Source organism: Onychostoma macrolepis, chromosome 12 (assembly GCF_012432095.1).
Source record: "Onychostoma macrolepis isolate SWU-2019 chromosome 12, ASM1243209v1, whole genome shotgun sequence".
NCBI lineage: Eukaryota > Metazoa > Chordata > Actinopteri > Cypriniformes > Cyprinidae > Onychostoma > Onychostoma macrolepis.
The window spans coordinates 7,612,691-7,632,407 of NC_081166.1; the positions used below are offsets into that span (position 1 = coordinate 7,612,691).

General features: G+C 36.2%; 2 protein-coding genes and 1 non-coding gene across 5 annotated transcripts in view; 1 reads left to right on the plus strand and 2 right to left on the minus strand.

Moving 5' to 3' along the window:
• unc13d (unc-13 homolog D (C. elegans)) lies at window positions 1-13,948 on the plus strand. 2 transcript variants are annotated; one of them, XM_058794654.1, is made up of 35 exons: window positions 1-260; window positions 1,832-1,940; window positions 2,812-2,856; window positions 2,955-3,002; window positions 3,145-3,201; window positions 3,282-3,389; window positions 3,493-3,552; window positions 3,787-3,853; window positions 4,002-4,179; window positions 4,275-4,319; window positions 4,420-4,491; window positions 4,601-4,670; window positions 4,869-4,973; window positions 5,752-5,844; window positions 6,048-6,148; window positions 6,383-6,500; window positions 7,230-7,351; window positions 7,516-7,606; window positions 7,799-7,855; window positions 7,956-8,053; window positions 8,377-8,428; window positions 8,551-8,681; window positions 9,230-9,350; window positions 9,480-9,632; window positions 9,705-9,800; window positions 9,915-10,121; window positions 10,674-10,748; window positions 10,837-10,916; window positions 11,018-11,123; window positions 11,335-11,406; window positions 11,497-11,580; window positions 11,664-11,784; window positions 11,984-12,107; window positions 12,907-13,103; window positions 13,667-13,948. In XM_058794654.1, the coding sequence occupies exons 2-35, from the start codon at window positions 1,878-1,880 to the stop codon at window positions 13,768-13,770; spliced, it is 3,321 nt and encodes a 1,106-aa protein (XP_058650637.1). In that variant the 5' UTR covers window positions 1-260; window positions 1,832-1,877; the 3' UTR covers window positions 13,771-13,948. The 2 variants fall into 2 exon arrangements, with proteins under 2 accessions (XP_058650637.1, XP_058650638.1); XM_058794655.1 differs by lacking the exon at window positions 1-260 and adding an exon at window positions 1,379-1,657.
• trnag-ccc (transfer RNA glycine (anticodon CCC)) lies at window positions 160-230 on the minus strand. Its single transcript has one exon. It is a non-coding gene; the product is annotated as a tRNA-Gly (tRNA).
• The window catches only part of unk (unk zinc finger), a 14,057-nt gene continuing 8,272 nt past the window's right edge, over window positions 13,933-19,717 (minus strand). For both annotated transcript variants that reach the window (XM_058794657.1, XM_058794656.1), the window contains exons 12-15: window positions 19,522-19,707; window positions 18,290-18,474; window positions 16,183-16,443; window positions 13,933-15,468 (exon numbers count right to left, since the gene is read on the minus strand). In XM_058794657.1, coding sequence (XP_058650640.1) covers window positions 15,301-15,468; window positions 16,183-16,443; window positions 18,290-18,474; window positions 19,522-19,707 — 800 coding nt within the window. In that variant the 3' untranslated portion in view covers window positions 13,933-15,300. The remainder of the gene's footprint in view (window positions 15,469-16,182; window positions 16,444-18,289; window positions 18,475-19,521; window positions 19,708-19,717) is intronic.

The following is a 19,717-nucleotide window of genomic DNA, read 5'->3' on the forward strand; positions in this document are numbered from 1 at the left end:
GGAAATACTGTATCGGAAAAGATCAGAAAGTGACCAGGCTTGACATTTGTATTTTGAAATGTTCATATGGTGCTTTTTGATTATGATAGATGAGTCGGTCGGCATCCAGCTTGCTCATTGCTAATATTTCTGCTTCAATTTGAGGGGTTTAATAAAGCGTGCGCCGCCCGGGAATCGAACCCGGGTCGCAAGAATGGGAATCTTGCATGATACCACTACACCAGCGGCGCATGTGATGGATACGACCTGCTCCTTTCCCAGTGAGTCCAATTTTTTTTATCCTTCAGGAATATGTCTTACAGCACAACAAACAACATACAATATGAATTTCAATACAGCTACAACAAACAATATAGCACAACACAATACTACTAATGTACCACACATTCTAGGTGGAATATAAGCATTATAATACAAACTAAAGTAAAATATTTACCAAAGATGATAGATAGATAGATAGATAGATAGATAGATAGATAGATAGATAGATAGATAGAACACTTCTGCGCTGATTTTATCTTCAACTGTGTTTTGTATATTCGCATCTTTCTCAACACCAGAAGTTCTTCATAATGACCACATGATGGCGCTTCTACTCTTCACACCGCAGTCAGTGGGAACTACAAATCGTTTGGAAGCATTATGACATTTATTATATTATATTACATTATTATTTGGAAACAGCCCCCTTGGAAGTTTACATATAGAGCTCTATAGCTTTACATATAGAGGGGAAAATGTGTTTTATGGGGATTTCCCATTTGCAAATGCAATATGCAATTACATGTTGGTGTGATCAAAAATAATTTGAATGACTAAGACTTTCCAAACACTAGCATCATAACTTTTGCTGCAAGTTACTGATTCAGCAACCCAACAGAAATGGCATGCTCTCTGCATGGAAAATTATGCTTAATAAAACAAAATCATGCATTCATGCCTCTGGACACAGTACAGCATTTTTCCTTTTAGTGTAGAGAATACAAATGGTCCTTGGTGTATTCTATATGTTTTTTGTTTGTTTGTTTGTTTGTTTTTTTTCCCCAGTTATTTATTTCAGTAGAAAAAAAAAAACATTGCTTCCTTTTCCCATTACTTTCTTTTATTTTAAAGTTGCTTTTAAGATTTAAGCCTGCATCCAATCTTGTCGATATCTTCAGATTAATGAGCTCTCTAATAGTTCATCTTTATTTTAAGAAACACAGTCTCCCATTGATTCTTCCCAACAGAGAGTTTGGGAACTGTTAGATTCAACACCGTTGTTGCTTTGCAGTCTAAAGCTTTTTCCTTTCCTAATGCAAATCAGTGGTGTTCTCCATTATTACTGAATGTTATCTGCTGATGTTCACCAGAACGGATAACACACTGCAAGAACCAGCCTCTTTAAATGGTGCAAACAAACTCAGTGTGCTACAGCTACAGACGGGTGACACACTGTCAAACCATGGAAACTATGAGAGCAGAGCATCCTGTTTGATAAGAAGCTACCAAGACTACACCGTGCTGGTTTAAATAGACTCTAAATACATAAAGATAAAGAGTGAGTGGCATAGAGTGCGGTGCGTTGAGAGAGAGGAAGGAAGATGGAGTGACAGAACAACAGGAGGAGTCGACGTGGTAGCAGTTTCTGCTGTATGAAGAAACAGTTAAGTTGCAGGTCCGACCTTTAACAGGAAACGCCAACTTCCGCACCCTAAATGAAACACTGCGCTCATAAACATGAGATGTTTTTGAAGACTCAACACTTGTGTCCATTTAGGCGCTTGACTATTTGATATAACAAAAGAAAAGCTGTGAGCATCTGTCACATAGTCACGTTGCTTGTGTTTAGGACAGCTGAATAATCAGGTTAGGTGTGAGGAGTACAGCTGTAAAATATGGTTCCAGTCCAAGATGGGGCATCCACACAAGGGGAAAATCTGCTTCTTCCTCCTAAAGAGGTTAGTAAAATGCATGACTTTAAAAAAAATCTTCATCTTTCTGGGGTCAAAGCAATGTTTTATATATGTTGCATGCTCACAGCAGTGGTGTGAGTTGAGGGTAGTTGACATGACATTGACCTGCAGTGCTATACTAAAACAATGTTAACTGTTTTTATAATTAGCATTCAGTTTAGTGACCTCATAATCACAGAGCAACAACTTTGGTACTTTTAAAAAATAATTTGACACACTGCAGGACTCTTTTTAGTTATTATTTTAAATGCAAAACAAAAAGGAAAGAAAAATAAATTGAAATGGTGACCAGTTACATAAATATAGACAGTTTAGACTTGATGTTAAATAAAATAAAATAAAAGTTCATATAAAAACTGGTCTCTGTTACAGGGGACATACGTTGACATTTACACATGTTTTTCAGTAAGAACAAGGCGCCTTTACTTTCTGCACACTAGCAACATCCTAAACCCATGATGGTGGGTCACTATGATGAAGTGTTCTTATTGTTAATAATAAGGAAGTGCTGCAGAGAAGATAGGCCAAAACATTATGCATTTGTATGTGGAGCCCGATACTTGATAACTGATTACAAAAGGGTTTATGAGATATTATTTTATAAATGATTCAATTTCTGCTGGATATTTTATGGCAATAAAAATAGGAATATCAGGAATTAAATTAGACAATGTTATGGCGTAATGATATTGTACGTTTTGATGTAATGAGTATGCATTTGTGTCTGAATACATGTTAGCAAACAAGGCATTTTCATGTACTTTCTACATCATTCTTAATGGTCTGATGATTGCAGAAATGTTGCAGATTGTACATTTATTATCAAGTACACTCTTTCATTTGTTTATATCTGTAGACCCACACTGAAAGCACAGGGTCCAGTCGGATCCGACAGAGGCAGGTACTGTATAATCATTTATGCTTTCTGAATCTCTTTCTAAATTTCTGCATTTCTCTCCAAATTTCTGAATTTAAATGAAACTCTTCTTTCTCTCTCAGTCCTCCCCTGCACGGAGAATGGGCATGACCAGAAAACTGAACAGAAAGGTAAGGAATTATTAATTCTATAATTTCTCACAAATTTCTTTTGAAGAGATTTTAAAACTCTACTGATGCTATTTTTTAAAAGAAGGACAATGTATTATGTAAACAAATTATTATATTTGCTACAATATAATTTAACCATCAGGATTTCAAAGACTCCGAGAACCCAGAGGAGAGTGAAAAGAGACATAAAGAGAAGGAGGTAGTGATTCATCGGCGACTGATAACTTCAAGTATTTTCCAGTGTGCTTTGTGGAATAATGACTATTATTGTCCCTGCAGCTCAAACCGCTGTACAAGGAGCTTCTGTACACAATCACTCATATGTTAGGAAAACCACACACAAAAGAGCAATACAATGCCAAGCAGTTACAAAACTATATCAAAGAGGTAACACACTTTTCTGGATTTGTTTGTAGTCTTATGTTTTACAGTATGGTTGTTATTCATTCACATGTATTGTGTCTTAAATATTCATTCTCCATGAATACAGGCATTCTCCATGACAGAAGATGAGCATAAAACCTTAAGTGAAAAAGTCCAGAGCATGCTGGTAAGAATAATGTGAAAGAGTTTGACATAAAAAAAAAATATGATTATATAATGTCCTGTGTAATATAATCCACATTTACATTTAGTCATTTTGCAGACGCTTTTATCCACATATATGTAATGTATAAGGCATGTAAAAAGCCTTTAAATAAGTGATATTATTTTAGTCTGCGTATCATTACGTTTATTGTGTTGTTATTTACTGACTTACACATGTAAATTTCTTCACGACTAGGCCCCAATCTACTGCCTCATGGTTACAGTGAAACAAGCCAAAGGAATTCTGGGGAAGGACATTAGTGGTATGATTTTATCTGGGGGTTTTTTTTGTTTTGTTTTTTTTGTTTGTTTTAAACACATCCATATCTTTTACTGCATAATGGATTTTCATGATTTTAAAATAACTACTATCCAGACAGCCTCTACATGTATCTAAATATTTGACAACAGGATTCAGCGATCCGTACTGCCTGCTGTCGATCCTATGTGAACACAAGGAGTCTCATGGTGGTGGATCATCCAATAAACCTCAGAAAGCAGTAGTGCGGGATTCAGCTAAAGGACAAGTGTTACAGACAACCATAAAGAAACAGACCCTCAACCCCATCTGGGACGAGACCTTCAAACTGTGAGTAGGCATATCTTCTATAGAGAGTATTTGACCAGCTGTTTATACACCTTGCTGATTGATCGTTTTGTCTGAATGCTTGCTTCTTTTTACAGGGAATTTGAAGACATCTCAAATGCCAATTTTCACATTGAGATGTGGTGCGTGAAATGAACTTGCTTTTTTTTTTTTTAGAAATAAGAAATACTGATTGTATTATACTGTGTATTTCTAAGCACCACAGTGATGTTTGTTTTATAGGGACAAAGATGAAGAGGTGTCACTAGTGCAAAAATTTGATGAGTTTCGCACAAATATCCATGGACTTAAAAGGTTTAAAATGTTTAAAGCTTTTTTAAATAATACAAATCATGTTTAAATAATTAATATAAATGATACAGGCATTTAGTTTAACTCTGAGTGTTCAACTGTCTCTTCACAGGATGATAAAAGATGCAAAAAAAGAGAAAGGACAGGATGACTTTTTGGGCAATGTTGTTCTAAAGCTAAAGGTATATTGCATAACACTAGTCAATGCTCATATTTTGATTTCCAGGTACCAGTTCTTACCTCATACCGTTAACCATTTTATGTAATATTTAAAGAAGTAGCAATATAACATTTTATAATATAAAGTACAAAGATAACTCAATTCCTCATATTCAGTTTCATGGCATGTGCTTCATGTACTGTATGTGTGTTGTGGGCAGGACCTGCATTGCACGGAGGACACATGGTATAACCTGGAGCCCCGAACAGAGACATACCCAGACAGAGGACAGTGTCATCTTCAGCTTAAATTCATTCATAAAGAGGTGAAAGCTTTTTTTTCTCCTGTATCAGCAGGCCAACATGTTGTCTAGTACTTAAAAATTGTGGTTTTCGTTTGGTTAACTCGTAAAGATCACAAAGGGATCTTCTACTGTGTTGCAAGTACTTTTTTTTTTTAAAGAAGTGTTTTTTTTAAATAAGAAGTTATTTTAAAATATCTTTTTAAAAAGTGAAGTGCAACTGTGTGAATGACCAGAGCATGTGGTCTTATTTTCAGTTCATCTTGAACACATTTTTTTTTTTAAACTGAACCTAAATATCTATGCATTAAAATGTGTGGCAGGACTATTATCATTAACTAAAACTAAAACTATTAACACATTGTTAATTGAAATAAAGCTGAAATAAAATAAAATGTAAGTATTAGATGAAAAACGTTGATGGAGATGAAACTGCCTTGACAAGTACAATAAATATGAGTTAAAGCACTAAAATTACTCACTGGAAATAAGAACTAATTCTGAAACTGAAATAAAAACGAATTAAAAATGGTCAAATTTAGGGAAAAAACTAATGACAAAAGCACATAAAATTACAAAACTATACTAATGTGAAGTATGTTATCTAAAGTGAAAGACACTCACTTTGTGACAAAGTTGTGAGATATATTCTGGAAAAAAGCGTCTGTTTGTCAGACCAAACCAGAAATGAACATTGCAGACTGACTATTATAATTTTAGTGTTCTTTGGATATTTTAATTACTCAGTATTGACTGAATGACAGATCCTTAATTTGAATTCCATTTGATTCATTTATTACAGAGAGATGAGATCCTGAGTGCTGGACGGAGTCCTTATGTGAACTATTGTGGCATCCTGCAGCAGTTTGTTCAAGCCCATATCTCCAAACAACAGGTATGTCTTTAACAGAGAATTTATGAAAGCTTCTTTAAACATGATGAAATATCTTAAACTGCCACTGGTTGTGTAAGCGTCAAAATCACTTCCTGCTGCGCAGTACTGTTTATATACTGTAAAGTTTAAACTCAGCCTTTCATTTCACATCACTGTTTGCATCTCTCTCTGTTTTTCAATGCTACTCTACTCTTGGCCCTCAGGACAGTAATCCGTGGAAGGGAGAGTTGTGTGGGGAGGGGACGGCCCTGCTTGAGCACTACGCCAACCAGAATGACATTTCACCTTTTCTCCAAGACTTGGCGTAAGAGCGTGTGATACTGTACAGCACACTGATCTGGAAGCTAGATCGATAAAATAAAAAACAGCAGACCAGACAGTATTGATTTTGGCTTTTTAGGGACAGCTTTTAACTACATACCCAGTACGCTGAGCTCAACAGTGTTCGCATGCTGTTTAAATGCAATGAATGGATCCAACATGCTGATGGATTTAAATCTCTTTTGCATACGTGTGGGTTGTTTGTGGTGCTAAACAGGAAGTGGGTGGCCTACAGCAAACTTTACCAAACCCTGGAGGTGGACTCAACTGTGCTTTTCCAGCAGCTAACCAGTATAGAGTACCACTGGGACCAACAGGAACTCCCCTACCTACAGGTTGGTGATTCTTGGGGGGGGGTTGCCCCTGTGATATGAAAGCTGAAACACACAGCTTTCAGAGTGGGTGTAGATGTACAGAATTAGAAAGTACTTTCTATATTGCATCACAAGCACGGATGTTGCAACAGTGTCATGTGATGTTTTAGCAATTTATCACTCAAATCATCAGTTGGTCTGATACCAAGTCATCAGGTCTCAGCGGCATGCTGTGGTAAAGCTGAGCTGTTTTTGCTCTAGTCATTTTTGTGTTTTGTGACATATACTTGTATATATGTGTGTCTGTCACTTTTATCAATTTAAAATACTTTTATTTAGCAAGGGTGTATTAAAGGGAGAGTTCACCCAAAAATAAAAAATTATCTTATCATTTACTCACCCTCAATTTGTTCCAAACCTGCATGAGTTTTTTTTCTTTCTTCTGATGAACCAAACAGTTGCTGGTAAACATTGACTGCCATAGTTTTTTTTGTTTTTTTTTTTTTTGAGGATGAGTAATTTTCATTTTTGGGTGAACTGTCAGTTTAATGCATCCTTTCTGAATAAAAGTATTAATTTACTCACCCTAAACTTTTATCAGTACTCAAATCAGCATATTAGAATGATTTTTGATGGATTGTGTGACGCTGAAGCTTGAAGTAGTGCTACCAATGGAATAAGTTACATTTTAAAATATATTAAAATAGAAAGCATATTAAAAACATGTTAAACGTGTTTGCATGCTAACAGAAACAGGAGCTGGGTGACTCTCTTCATGGGTTTCTGCAGTATGGGCTCTGCTTAGTGTCCAAATACAGGGACATCTATCCTCCAACCCCTAAAACAACACCACGGCTACATACACTGCTCAGGTAACACACACAGACTTGCAAAACACAAGTTAGCAATCATTAGTTTGTGTATGTATGTGTATGTGTGTGTGTGTGTGTGTGTGTGTGTGTGTGTGTGTGTGTATATATATATATTGTTTTATGCAAAACTCTCAAAAAGTATATTTATGTTTTGGTTTATGTAGAGTTCTTGTTCAGATTTGTAAGACCCGAGCATTTCAGAAGCTCAATCCTGCTCAGTTTGACTTACATGTTGAGGTCACAGATGCTGTTGTTGTGAGTAACAAAATTATGTTAATAACTATTCTGTATAAAGACCTTACATGATACTGTATATAAAATACCTTTTTTTCGCACTAGTCCAAAATCATGTTTTTCTGTGTATATGAGGAGAAACAGGACAGCTGTTGGGCTTAATATGTGTGACTCAGTTTACATATCACCTAAAGCATGTTCCTTTTCTCCCAGAATGGCACAGAAGAGTGGTTTAACATCAAAAAAGGTTTACATCAACCCATGACCAAAGTGAGAAATCATGCAGATTGATTCTATATGCGTATAAAACATATATTATTCCAGTACGTTTAGAAGTGAGTTCAGATTCTTCATAAGTGCTCTTTGACAGGATCCGTTAGAGACCATCAGCGCCCTCTCTCGGTTGATTGGAGAAGTGCAAGAAGACATTCGACTCAGTAAAGATGTCTGGAATAAGGTGTTTGTCAGGTAAGAATAATGAACTGTACATTTTAAAATGTAACTAATGCATATATATATAATATCATCTATAAGGTTAAGCTTTTTTTCTGTTGTAATTTAGTCAGCTAATTCCCTTCTAAACATTAAATTTCTTCAGGATGTTGGAGCTAAATACATGTGCTGCTCACTGGATATATTTTATAATCTGAACATTTCTTGAACTGTTTTTTGGCCAACTTTGTGCCACTAAAATTAATGGACAGTTAATTTGATAGTCATTCTTGTCCATCATGTCACTGAAAAAATGTCTTTGTCTTCATAATTAAAATACACTCTCTCTCTGTTTCCAGTGCTGTGCAATTGGATGTTTTCACTGTGGTTTACAGAAAACTGGACTCTCTGGTGAGAATCAAGAAATGCACTATATAATATATATATATACATATATATGCATTTTGTCTCCGATCAGTCTTTTTCTGTGGTCAGTAGATCATTGGTTGTCCCTTACTTGTGTGTGTGAACAGCTGGCTGATGAGTTACGAGGTACCCTCTCTCAGTTGGAGAATCAAATGGATCAGCCTTTGGCAAACAGTCTGTTTCCTGTTTATCTCACTTTGCAAGCCATCCACAAAGACAAAGCCTTCTTACAAAAAAGGTCAGTCAGTCCTACAATCAGCTGTAACTTCGGAGTTGTTACATACGTTAAACATTATTTTGTGATGTACTCTCAACCCAATGTACTGACTTCCTTAGCATCTAGGCTAGTTCACCCAAAAATTTAATTTTACTCACCCTCAGGCCATCCACGATGTAGATGAGAGTAAAGTGAATGGGTGCCGTCAGAATGAGAGTCCAAACTTCTGATAAAAACATCACAGTTATCCACAAGTGATCCCATCGATTAACATCTTATGAAGTGAAATGCGTTTTAAATTGGAGTAAATTATCAGCAGATTTGTATTTTTGGGTGAACTATTCCTTCATTCCTTTCTTCGGTGGAACACAAAAGAAGATATTTTGAAGAATGTTGTCAACCAAATGGTTTTGGTACCTTTACTGTATGGAAGTCAGTACGACCTGAAACTGCTTGGTTGCCAACAACATTCTTCAAAATATCATAACGTGTGAGGGAGTAAATGATGACCGAATTTTCAGTTTGAGTGGACTCTCCTTTTAAACATGAAGTTTGGATTTCTCTTTTAGGGGGAAGTTACTGCAGCTCACAAGTTTCCATGAGGACTTCAGAGATGCTCTTCCATACTGGTTAAACAAAGCCTTTAGCACCACAATGGAGAGGGTGGAAAAAGCTGTGCAAGTGGATCAGGTAAGATGCTCTAAAACACTTTTTTAGTAAAAGCAGTTTTGTCTTTCTACTTGTGAATTCCCATTAAGCAAAAAAAATTAAATAGCTGAAGGGAACTACACACTCACATTCTCTTTCTCTCTTTTCTAGTTGCAGCCGCTGCAGACCGGAGGAGTTCCCATCAAGCACAGCTCTTCTGCAGTGGACATTGCAGCATGTTTGCATCCTGTAGCTCAGCTCTGGGAGCAGTTAAGCTGGCCTGACCCGGAGGAGGCCTTCATGCTTATGGTCAAACTCACAGAGGTACAAACATACACACAAATTTGAGCATTTAATTGAAATGTAGGATGTATAAATACGCATTGTTTGTTACAGGATGTGTGTAAGATTGCATCAACGTACTGTCAGATGCTGAAGGCTCGAGTGAAGGAGCTCTCTGTGGACTCAGATCGCGAAAGTGCTATAAAAATGGTGAGCTGCTGACGATGTGATGTATGTGGTGTGTGGTCTTTAACTTTGCACTGTGTTTTACCTTGATCATCTGCATGTATTGCTCTTAACTTCTCATGGTTTATGTATATTTAGCTGTGCGTGGTGGTGAACGATCTAGAGCATGTGCACACAGTTTTGACACGTCTACCGCAGCAGCTAAACTGGGCAGGGCTCCGGGAACGCACCCGACACGTGATTGGAGATACTCAGTTCCAGAACACACTTCCATCACAGCTGCAACACACTCAGTCCGCCCTGAGCCGAGAGATCCGCTCTGCAGTTGAAACACTCGGGAAAAAGGTAGCATAACTGTGATCACAGCATCAATAGCGTCAAATAAAGATTCCTTTTGTGTTATTTTATATCACTATTGAGAGTAGGTGTCTCCAAACTGGTATACTGTATGATGTGAATAATCTACTTCAAAATCCAAAAAGGTTCTCAGAAATGAGTTGCTTTTTTACTGAACAGAGAAACAGTTAGTGTTATAACCTCTCTCACCGAGTCTCACGAGTCTCACGAGTCTCACGTCTACATGAGCTCTTCCTGAGAAGGTGCAATAAGACACTTTCACAACAACCAGAACACACATTTTACCATGTTTCTTGGGGTAACAGTTTATTTTGATAGTCACCTTTTGACATTCGGCTTACTGTAAGTAACTTTGCAACTACATCAACTAACAGTCATTAGAGTATTATTAGACTGTCTGCTTAATATCTGAGTTGTCTTATCTTATTGTACTAACTGTAACCTTAACCTAACAGTCTACTAATACTGTAATGAGAGTTAGATGACATGAAGTGGACTTGAAATCAAGTGTAACTGTTTCTCTCTGTTGTCTCTTTTTAGCTAAACAAAGACATTGAAACACATGTTCGCAACATGGCTTCACGTCAAAGGCTTCCATCCAGATCTACAGAAGATGTAAGCGAAATGTTTCATCAACCTGAATCACAAAATGACATTTTTCTAAACTGTTGCAACACCGAGTGTCTGTCTCTCTTATCTCCAGGCCGTGGTTCCTTTGATGAAATATCTTGAGAAAGAACTGCAGTATATGAATGAGAATTTGGTTCAGGAGAATTTTAATAGGTATCTCAATGTTTTTTTTCAGCCTGTCTATATCTGTATATTGTGGTTGCTTTTACTTTAGTTGATCAGCCATCATGATGTGTTTTAATTGTCTCTTTCAGTCTTCTTACTCCATTGTGGATGAACTCGGTTAAGATTCTGCATCAGATATCTCTGCAGGAGGACAGTAACGTGGTTTACTTTCAGAGATTACTGTACGCACTGCAGGTTAGTCTTTCAGCCTAATGCTAAATGTTACACTGTTTGTGAAAGAGACACAAACGAGACCACAAAGAGTGTGGTTTGTTTCTAAACTGTCAGACTTAGAATCCACCGACGAACACATAATAACACATTAAAACACTGCAATGCCTTGGCAACCACCTTGTATTTTATATTTTCTTCAGAAATGTACTTTTATGTGTTTGTTCCCTGGCAGTGCTTAGAACAGTGTTTTCATGCTGAAGGGAATGGACTTTCTCTTGAAACACTACATACTGAGGAATATAAGGTCAGTGTTATTGTTTTATGCACTTCACGTGTTGTTTTTCTTCCCTTTCGTTCCCATTCAGATATGAGTAATTGATTTTTGTTTCCTCAGACGCTACGGGCAAACCTGACACAAAACTCTTTAAGCTGTAATCAGCTGATAGAGAAGTTCTTTGAGAGAAAAGTGTGGGAACAGGTGAGGAAATCACCCAGATCAGGAAATCATCCATAAGACCCAACGAAGTGTTACTGACCTGGATTTGTTTACATTTCCTACAGAAAGTGTTTAATGGAGAGAAATACGGAGCTGTTACTCTCATCACCTCATACAAACGCTCAGAGAGCAAACTGCATGTAGAAGTTCTCAACGCCGTCAATCTGATTCCTCTCGACTCAAATGGTGAGAAGACAAACACATTTTATATTATGCTGGTTACTCTGGAATTTATAGAAGAAATTGATAAATCAAGAGCCAGTAGGTCTTGTATCTGTGGTGCTCTGACACTGCCAACACTTGAGCTTATCTGAATGTCATTTCTTTAGATGAATATCTGAAATTTCTGTAAAGAGTCTGTAAAACTGCATTTTGTCCATTACAGGTTCCAGTGACCCTTTCGTTCAGCTGTCTCTAGAACCAAAGCACATGTTCCCTCAAGTAGAACCGCGATCCACCAAAATCAAGAACTGCGATCTCAACCCGTTGTTCGAAGAGTCCTTTGAATTGTATGTAAACATGCGGTTTCAGTTCATTTTTAGAATCTAAAGTCACACAAAGCACCCTCTTCTCTCATAGCTCCCACCTACCAGATTCATAGAAGAGGATTAAAAAAATACAGAGAGTGAAAGGGACAAGCATGGAAGCTTATTTCCACCATTGAATAAAAATAAATTAATAAAGGTAATCTCACAATTCTGCCAAAAAAAAAAAAAAAAATTGCTTCCAATTGTGAAATATAAATTAGCAATTCTAAGAACTGTGAGATACAAACTTGCAATAGTGGGGAAAAAGTCAAAATGGTTAGAAAAGTTGCCTTTTTATTTTTTTTATTCCATGGCAAAAACAGAATTACAAGATGCAAAGTCAGAATTCTGAGAAAAAGTGAGAATTTAAAGTGAGTAGACTTGCAATTTGAAGGATAAAAAGTTGCAATGACCTTTTTTTATATTTTAATTCCGTGGCAGAAATAAGCTCCCAAAGAAAAGTCCCTTCTCCCTCTTATTCTTAAATAAAGTTTTCTCCTATTTACAAACCACACACTCAAATAATCACACTGATTCCTTCAAAACTACATGCCACACACAAATTTCCATTTTCCAGCTCTCTTTTTATGGAAAGCCACAAAAGTAACCTTTATCACCTGTGTTCACTCATTAGCCCAATCCACATTTGGTAGACTATTAACATGTTGCACATCCCAGAGAAAGAGAGAGCAAATACAAACTGTTAAACTGAATAGAGATGACAGGCTGTAGATTGTTGTTATATGGTTGTAATGTGGTTTCTGTCCTCTGGGGGGCACAGTATCATTTCATTAGATCAGTGCCAGTCTCCTGGAGCATGTATGATGGTGACAGTGCTGGACCATGACACTTTGAGGAGCGATGACTTCGAAGGAGAGGCGTTCCTCTCTCTTAAAGCGGTGCCAGGAGTCGGAGGTGGACAGAACAATCCCACACCCGCACAGATCCGCTTACCTTTGATGCACCCCAAACCCAACAGTATGTCAATTCCTGTTATACGCACATTTGGTGCATTAAGAAACTAATCGTCTGTACTGTTTCGGTAAAATTGTTTACAGGTAGATTATGTTCCACAAAAGAAAAGAATGTGTCCTTGTTGAATATATATATATATATTTTTTTTTAATTTGATCAAAACTGACAGTAAAGACATTATAATGTAACAAAAAGATTTCTATTTCATATAATTGCTGTTCTTTCTATTCATCAAAGAAACTAAATAAATATTGGTTTCCACAAAAATATTGATTTAATACATGTTTCTTAAGCACCAAATCAGCATATTAGAATAATTTCTGAAGGATCATGTGAGTAAAGACCACTGAAAATTCACTTTCTTTTTAAATCAATATACAAATCTATTGCTACTTCTTTAAAAACTTTTGACAGTAGTGTATATATACATTTTTATTACTTATATTTTATATATATATACACACACATTTATATATATATATATTTTTTTTTTTTTATTACTTTATACATTTTAGATGTCATATGTAGCAATTCAATATGACCTCATGCTATCTCTGTTTTTGTAGGTGAAAATACCTTGAAGTTACTTGAGGCCAGGAAAGGCGAGAGAGAAGCTCAGGCCTTCGTTAAATTACGCAGACAAAGAGAAAAGAAGTCTCAAGAAATCTAAGAGGACAAAAAGATGAATGAAAACATCCAAATTAACATTATTTGTTTCCCTTTTCTATTATTTGTTATTAAAATATTATTTAATGTAGAGTCTTTTAATTATTGTAAGGAAGTGTAACGATGATATTGCTATTATTTGATATTAAAAATTAAACAAACAACATTTTCATCCAAAAATATACATTTGTTTATTGTCTTTTACAAAATCAGACTGAAACACTGTATATGAACAAAACTGAGCAGGTGATTTCTGAATTCACAGTGAAGCTCTGTTTCAAAGGAAGTCATCTGTTGAGCATCCCATATAACTGTGCCTTCAAACTGAATTCAAATAAAATCATCTAAATAAACTGAAACACACTGAAGTCAAGCCCTCTTCCACAGCTGTAGCTTATGCTCTCATGTTTGCTAATCAGTGCACATGAATTATTCTCTTCTCCACTGGTGTCGGACATGTGTTCATATAAAACACCTCTACGTGAATGAAAAGCTGCAGTTGGGAACGTGCTGTTGGTTTAGTAAACAGGCAAATTATTCAATCAATGCATTAAATAAAATATGCACATTATATGAATTACATTAAAAAGAGTGTTTGGCTTCTTGCTTTTGCACTCCAGTTTACCATAACTCCTATAAAAAAAAAAAAATCCTGAGAACAAAAAGCTGCGAAACCGTATTTATTTTCCGTTTTGCTGTATAGCAGTTCCCTGGAATTTCTCCTTAAAAAATCCTATGAATGTAATTGTAAATTTCCTATATACCTACTAACTACACTAAAATCTGTATTAATTACGAAATCTCACCATGTCTGGAAAAAAAAAAAAATAATCAGTTCAGCTGCACTGAAGATGCACAAACTGCATTTCTACTGTAAACATTTCAGAATGTTCTGGAAAGACATTCCGCATTTCGATTTAAACGTGTTTTTAAAAAAAAGAATAGGATTGTCTTACTATATATGTGTATGCGTTATGCTTCTATATAAATCATATAGGGAATATTGAATTTTGGTATCATGATCTTAACTTAAATACTTCCTTAAAATCTCTAAATGTGTCGTCATGTAAGCACTAACTAAATTATTAGTGCTAGACCAGATTGGAATACTAATACAAGTTATATTTGTTCCCATTTAAAAGACATGGAAAAATGATTACAATGAGACATAAGCATATTATTGTACTGTATCCATGATGTTTTGTGACTTTTGTCCCCACAGTAAACATGAATATATCACAAACTGCTGAACTATGTCAGTTTCTCTAGTAATTTTCTTTCTTTTTGAAAATATAATGGTCCCTTTGAGGTCTAGAACTGACTGCATGCTGATGTAAAGGATATGGCATGGCACGTCCTATTGATATGGTCAATATTAATCAAACTAGATCATATTTATCAATTAAGTCTCAGCTCTTAGCTAAGATAAGGCTTTGGGCTCATTTAGCCGTAGTTGTTATGAGAATCTGAGTGAAATCCAAATGAGATCCAGTGAGGGGTCAGGGTTCGTGTCTAGTGTGTGGATTATAGCAGATTAGGATTGTGACTGCGAGATATTCATGCTCTGCTGGTGTTCGGTGCACAGCGGGCATTCTGTCGATGCTGCGCATCGTTCGCAGTGCAGGCCATGTTGGCATGGCAACGTCACTGATCCCATCTCATCGCAAGATACACAATATAATCTCTGCTTCCTGAACACGGCCTGAAAGAAGAGAGAAGAGAGATTCAATGCAATCCAACATGCCTTATTATTAATCTAATTGGGCTCTATTTGTACATCATATTATTAGGTGAAACTCAAAGAAATGGTCATATTTTTCCAGAATCAAAAGGAAAAAAAAGAAAGAAATTACATTTTTCATTAGCAAATTAACCCTATTTTTAAGTTATATTATTTTCATAATAACGAAACGCATTTCCCCTCTTTCATTAAAAATTATTTACATTTAATCTTAAAAAATTATTACATTTTAAAGCACAAAAAATTAATTATACATAAAAGTTATACATTTGTAAATTTAAATCAGCCTAAAATTAAAAATGACTTCAAAAAATTCCATAATGTGTTCTTCTATAATATAATATAATATAGCAATGCCTCGGTTATTACCAGAATCAAATGGGGGAAAAAATGAAGAAATTGCATTTCTCATTAGCAAATGAATCATAATTTGATATGCATTAACTAATATTAACTAATGGAACCTTATTGGAAAGTGTTCCTATATAATGCAATATAATACAAAATAATACAATAATACTTTTATATTAAATAATATAAATAGCATAAAAGTTTCAATCTCTTAATGGTATAAATATCAATTCTTATTTTTCTTCATTTGATTTTTGAATGAAATGAAACCCAGACATTTCATGACAGTTCGATCAGGAGATTTCTCAGTTGTGCGTGTATTACCTGTTCTACAGTGCGCAAGCAGGAGCAGATCTGTGCCTGCAGGCTGCAGATGGAGCTCAGTGGAAGTCTGTGCAGTAACTGTAGCTGGTGAAGCTGGAGATGTGGGTTTTCTGCATGCCGTAGACTCTCTAGCGCCTCCTCCAGGAAAGCGGCTTGCTGTTGCGCCTCCACTTCAGCCTGCCGCGCTCGCTCCGCCTCCATACCCAGCTGCCCCGCCAAGAGACGAGCGTCCTCTGCGTCTGCTTTTAAGACCGTCAATGACTGCGGCAGGTAATAGAAAACATAGTCAAAGCACTAACCATACTACAGGTCAACAAATAATTTGATTAATTTATTAGTAACTCTATGTTATGAATGGATTCTGTCCTAGAGAAATGCAAAAAATATACAATTTTAAATTTATTTGAAATTTAAATAGACTGAAATTTTAAGTTTAATTTCACTTGACCCTGAGCAGACACATTTTTAGGTGACCTTTACATGAGATGTGTTTCAAAAACAGAAAGCAATATAATTTAAAGAAATATTGCTGAAGTAATGTAACAAAATAATAATAAAAATATTTACGTTATTATGTATTTTTATTATTTCTAAATAAACACACATATGTATGCATAAAAACATGTATTATAGATTTTATTTTGTATAATATAATGTAATAAATTACTATGTGACTACTATGTAATCAGTATATTACTATGTATATTGTATTATTTGTTTTATTATTGTTAAAATATTATATATTAAAAATAAATAATATAGGTTGTTCAGAAATCATTACTACAACCATCAGTATATTAACATATGACTGCCCAGCGCCTAATTATTCAGAAACTTGATGAACAAGCCTAAAATATGCAATATGGATAGCAAATTATAATATTTCCATATGGAAGTCTTAAAGATACAGAACCAATGTCATCCTGATTAATTTCTCAGAATCAGAAAAGGGTGGGAAATGAGAAGGTCATATAAAACTAGATCACAGGTGTTTTTTGGTAGTAGAAACCCCGACTAACATCAGTGCAAAAAAAAATTACATTTTGTAAAAGTGTGAAATAGTGTTGTCAAAAGACCCGGTACTTCGGTACCAAGTCGGTGCTAAATGAAAACGTCACGGTACCAGGTTTTTTTAAGTACCGGTGGAATCCAGTTGTAAGAACGGAATTTACAGTTTAGCACGGAATGTCATGGAATTTGTCAAAGTTTGGATGAATTAATCAAAAGTAGATCATTACACTTAAATCAAATCGCGACAGACTAGTATCTGTAAATATTAAGCCGCAAAAGTCGATTCAGATATGAATCCCGCATGTTCTGCGAGTCTCTGTGTGAATGAAAGAACGAATGAATGGCAGAGACGTGCGTTTTTTTGTTTTTCTTTACTACACACACTGAAGAGCGCGTGACGCTCGCGGTGATTTCAGCATCTGCCGTCTCAATGAGGACATAAATACATAAACAATAACTACAGAACTGCTCTGAGAGTCACCTCACGAGCATTTTACCGTTTCATTTGAGTAAAACCAGCTCATATCATATAGCTACACACAGAAATTTAAAGGTATTCACGGCAACCCATCAAAATAAAAGTTTATCTTAAAGACATTGTGCCAGAAATAGATTACTATTATTTAGTAGAATGTATGTGATACTATTACTACTGCTGAAAAAAATTCATATTTATTTTTAAAGAAATAATCACACAATATTTCTTCCATATTTTAATAGTAAATCCCCTTTATTTACCAAAAAAATAAAATGTGTTTACATTTCATTAATTAAAAGACAAATTCAATTTGGGTGAAACTTTACTGTTTACTGTTTTTCATACTTTTATTACTTGCGGAAAAACTTGAAACACAATTTAAATAATTATAAATGAATGGCATTGATTTTTGTACATTTTATTTTTATTATTAAAAAACAGTGTGTTTTTTAATTAGCACCGAAATTGGTACCGAGAACCGTGGATTTTCACTGGTATCGGTACCGAATACTGAAATTTTGGTACCGTGACAACACTAGTGTGAAATATGGTTCTGTATGTACATAGTTCCCCATTCCTTTCACATAAACACGCACGCAAACACAGATGGAGTCTGACCTGAGCCATTTGTCTCCAGCTGTGGTCCCAGTGTTTCAGCACCCTGTGTGCCTCCTCCACTTCCTGTTTGAGACGTGACACCTCGGTGTACATGCTCCCTGTGGAAAGCAGGGCAGGAGGGGTACCTGGCGAACTTTGGCCTGTCGGAAAATGTTCCCAAATACTGCTGCTCATGCCATTTAAACCTACAAAAACAAAACAAAGCTATCATATTTGATTGGATCTGCCACACAATCTATCCAGTTCATTACAGCAAAACAACACTGCTTTGTATTAAAAAGACAACTGGTAACTGCACTTGTAAACAAGAAGCTCTAAACTCATTCTGATAGACTGCTTAAAGGGGACATAACACACACACACACACACACACACACACACACCCAATCTCATGTTAATCTTGAGTACCTATAGAGTAGTACTGCATCCTTTGTATCTCTAAAAAGTCTTTAGTTTTATCGTATTTATAAAAGAAAGATACAGCTTTACGATTCTCTCCGAAAACAGCCGAGCTCCTGGAGGCGCGCCGTGGGCGGAGCTAAAGAGTGACGAGCACTTGAGCGCCGATTGCCAACAAAACACAGACATTTGATGCCGTTTCACTTACCGTCTGCAGTTCTGAATCTTTATAGCTGAGACCGCTCCATCTTTCAGTATCAAACGATGCACAAATCCAGCGTCGAACTGGGCCATGTTTATAAAACTTTCATCAACACTTGTGAAAATCCGTTGCTGCCCCGAAAAACAAACTGCATCCACTGTTCACATAACGCTGGGTTCTTTTGGGAAGCTGAACAAGGTTATCTTTCCCTTACAACCAAAAACACACTTCTTTAGAGACATTCTTCCTGAGCGAGTCCAGTGCAGTGCAGCCGGATGAAGCGCGTTGATGGGCGCGCACTTGCTCTTGCTCTGGTCGATGCGTGCGCGGGCGCGCTCTTCCGGGAGAAATGCCCATATAAGGAGTTCCACCCTTCATTAAGTCAGGAAGAGCCGTGACTGAAAACTTTCCGAACCCGGAAGGAAGATTTTTGGCACAGAAATACTCCGTCATACTTCCAAATCGTTTTTTTGAAACTTCGGCCATGTTTAGCATGAGAATCCAACTCTTTTAACAGTGTAAACAACTTTGAATGCATGAAACAGCATTGTACCCCACCCCCCACCCCTTTAATAGGGTAATATAGAAAGAAATTACAGCTGACATTAAAATTAATGAAAATAACACAAACCTAAAGAACCATGAGAGGTCCCCAAAAAGCTGCTCTCTGATTGGCTGGGTTGTGGCAACTGTGCAGAGAGGAATGGAGAGTGGTGGGCTCTGATTGGTGGAGAAGGTGAGGGTGATCTGAAAGGGGAGGGGCTACTGAGGGAGCCAGGAATGTTAACAGGTGCTGAACTCTGTAACTGACTGCCTCCTGAGGAAAA

Coding starts and splice junctions, on each gene's coding strand:
- unc13d (XM_058794654.1), top strand. CDS start 1,878: ATGGTTCCAGTCCAAGATGGGGCATCCACACAAGGGGAAAATCTGCTT. Junction 4,320..4,419: donor AATTTTCACATTGAGATGTG/GTGCGTGAAATG, acceptor TTTGTTTTATAG/GGACAAAGATGAAGAGGTGT. Junction 6,501..7,229: donor AGGAACTCCCCTACCTACAG/GTTGGTGATTCT, acceptor GCATGCTAACAG/AAACAGGAGCTGGGTGACTC.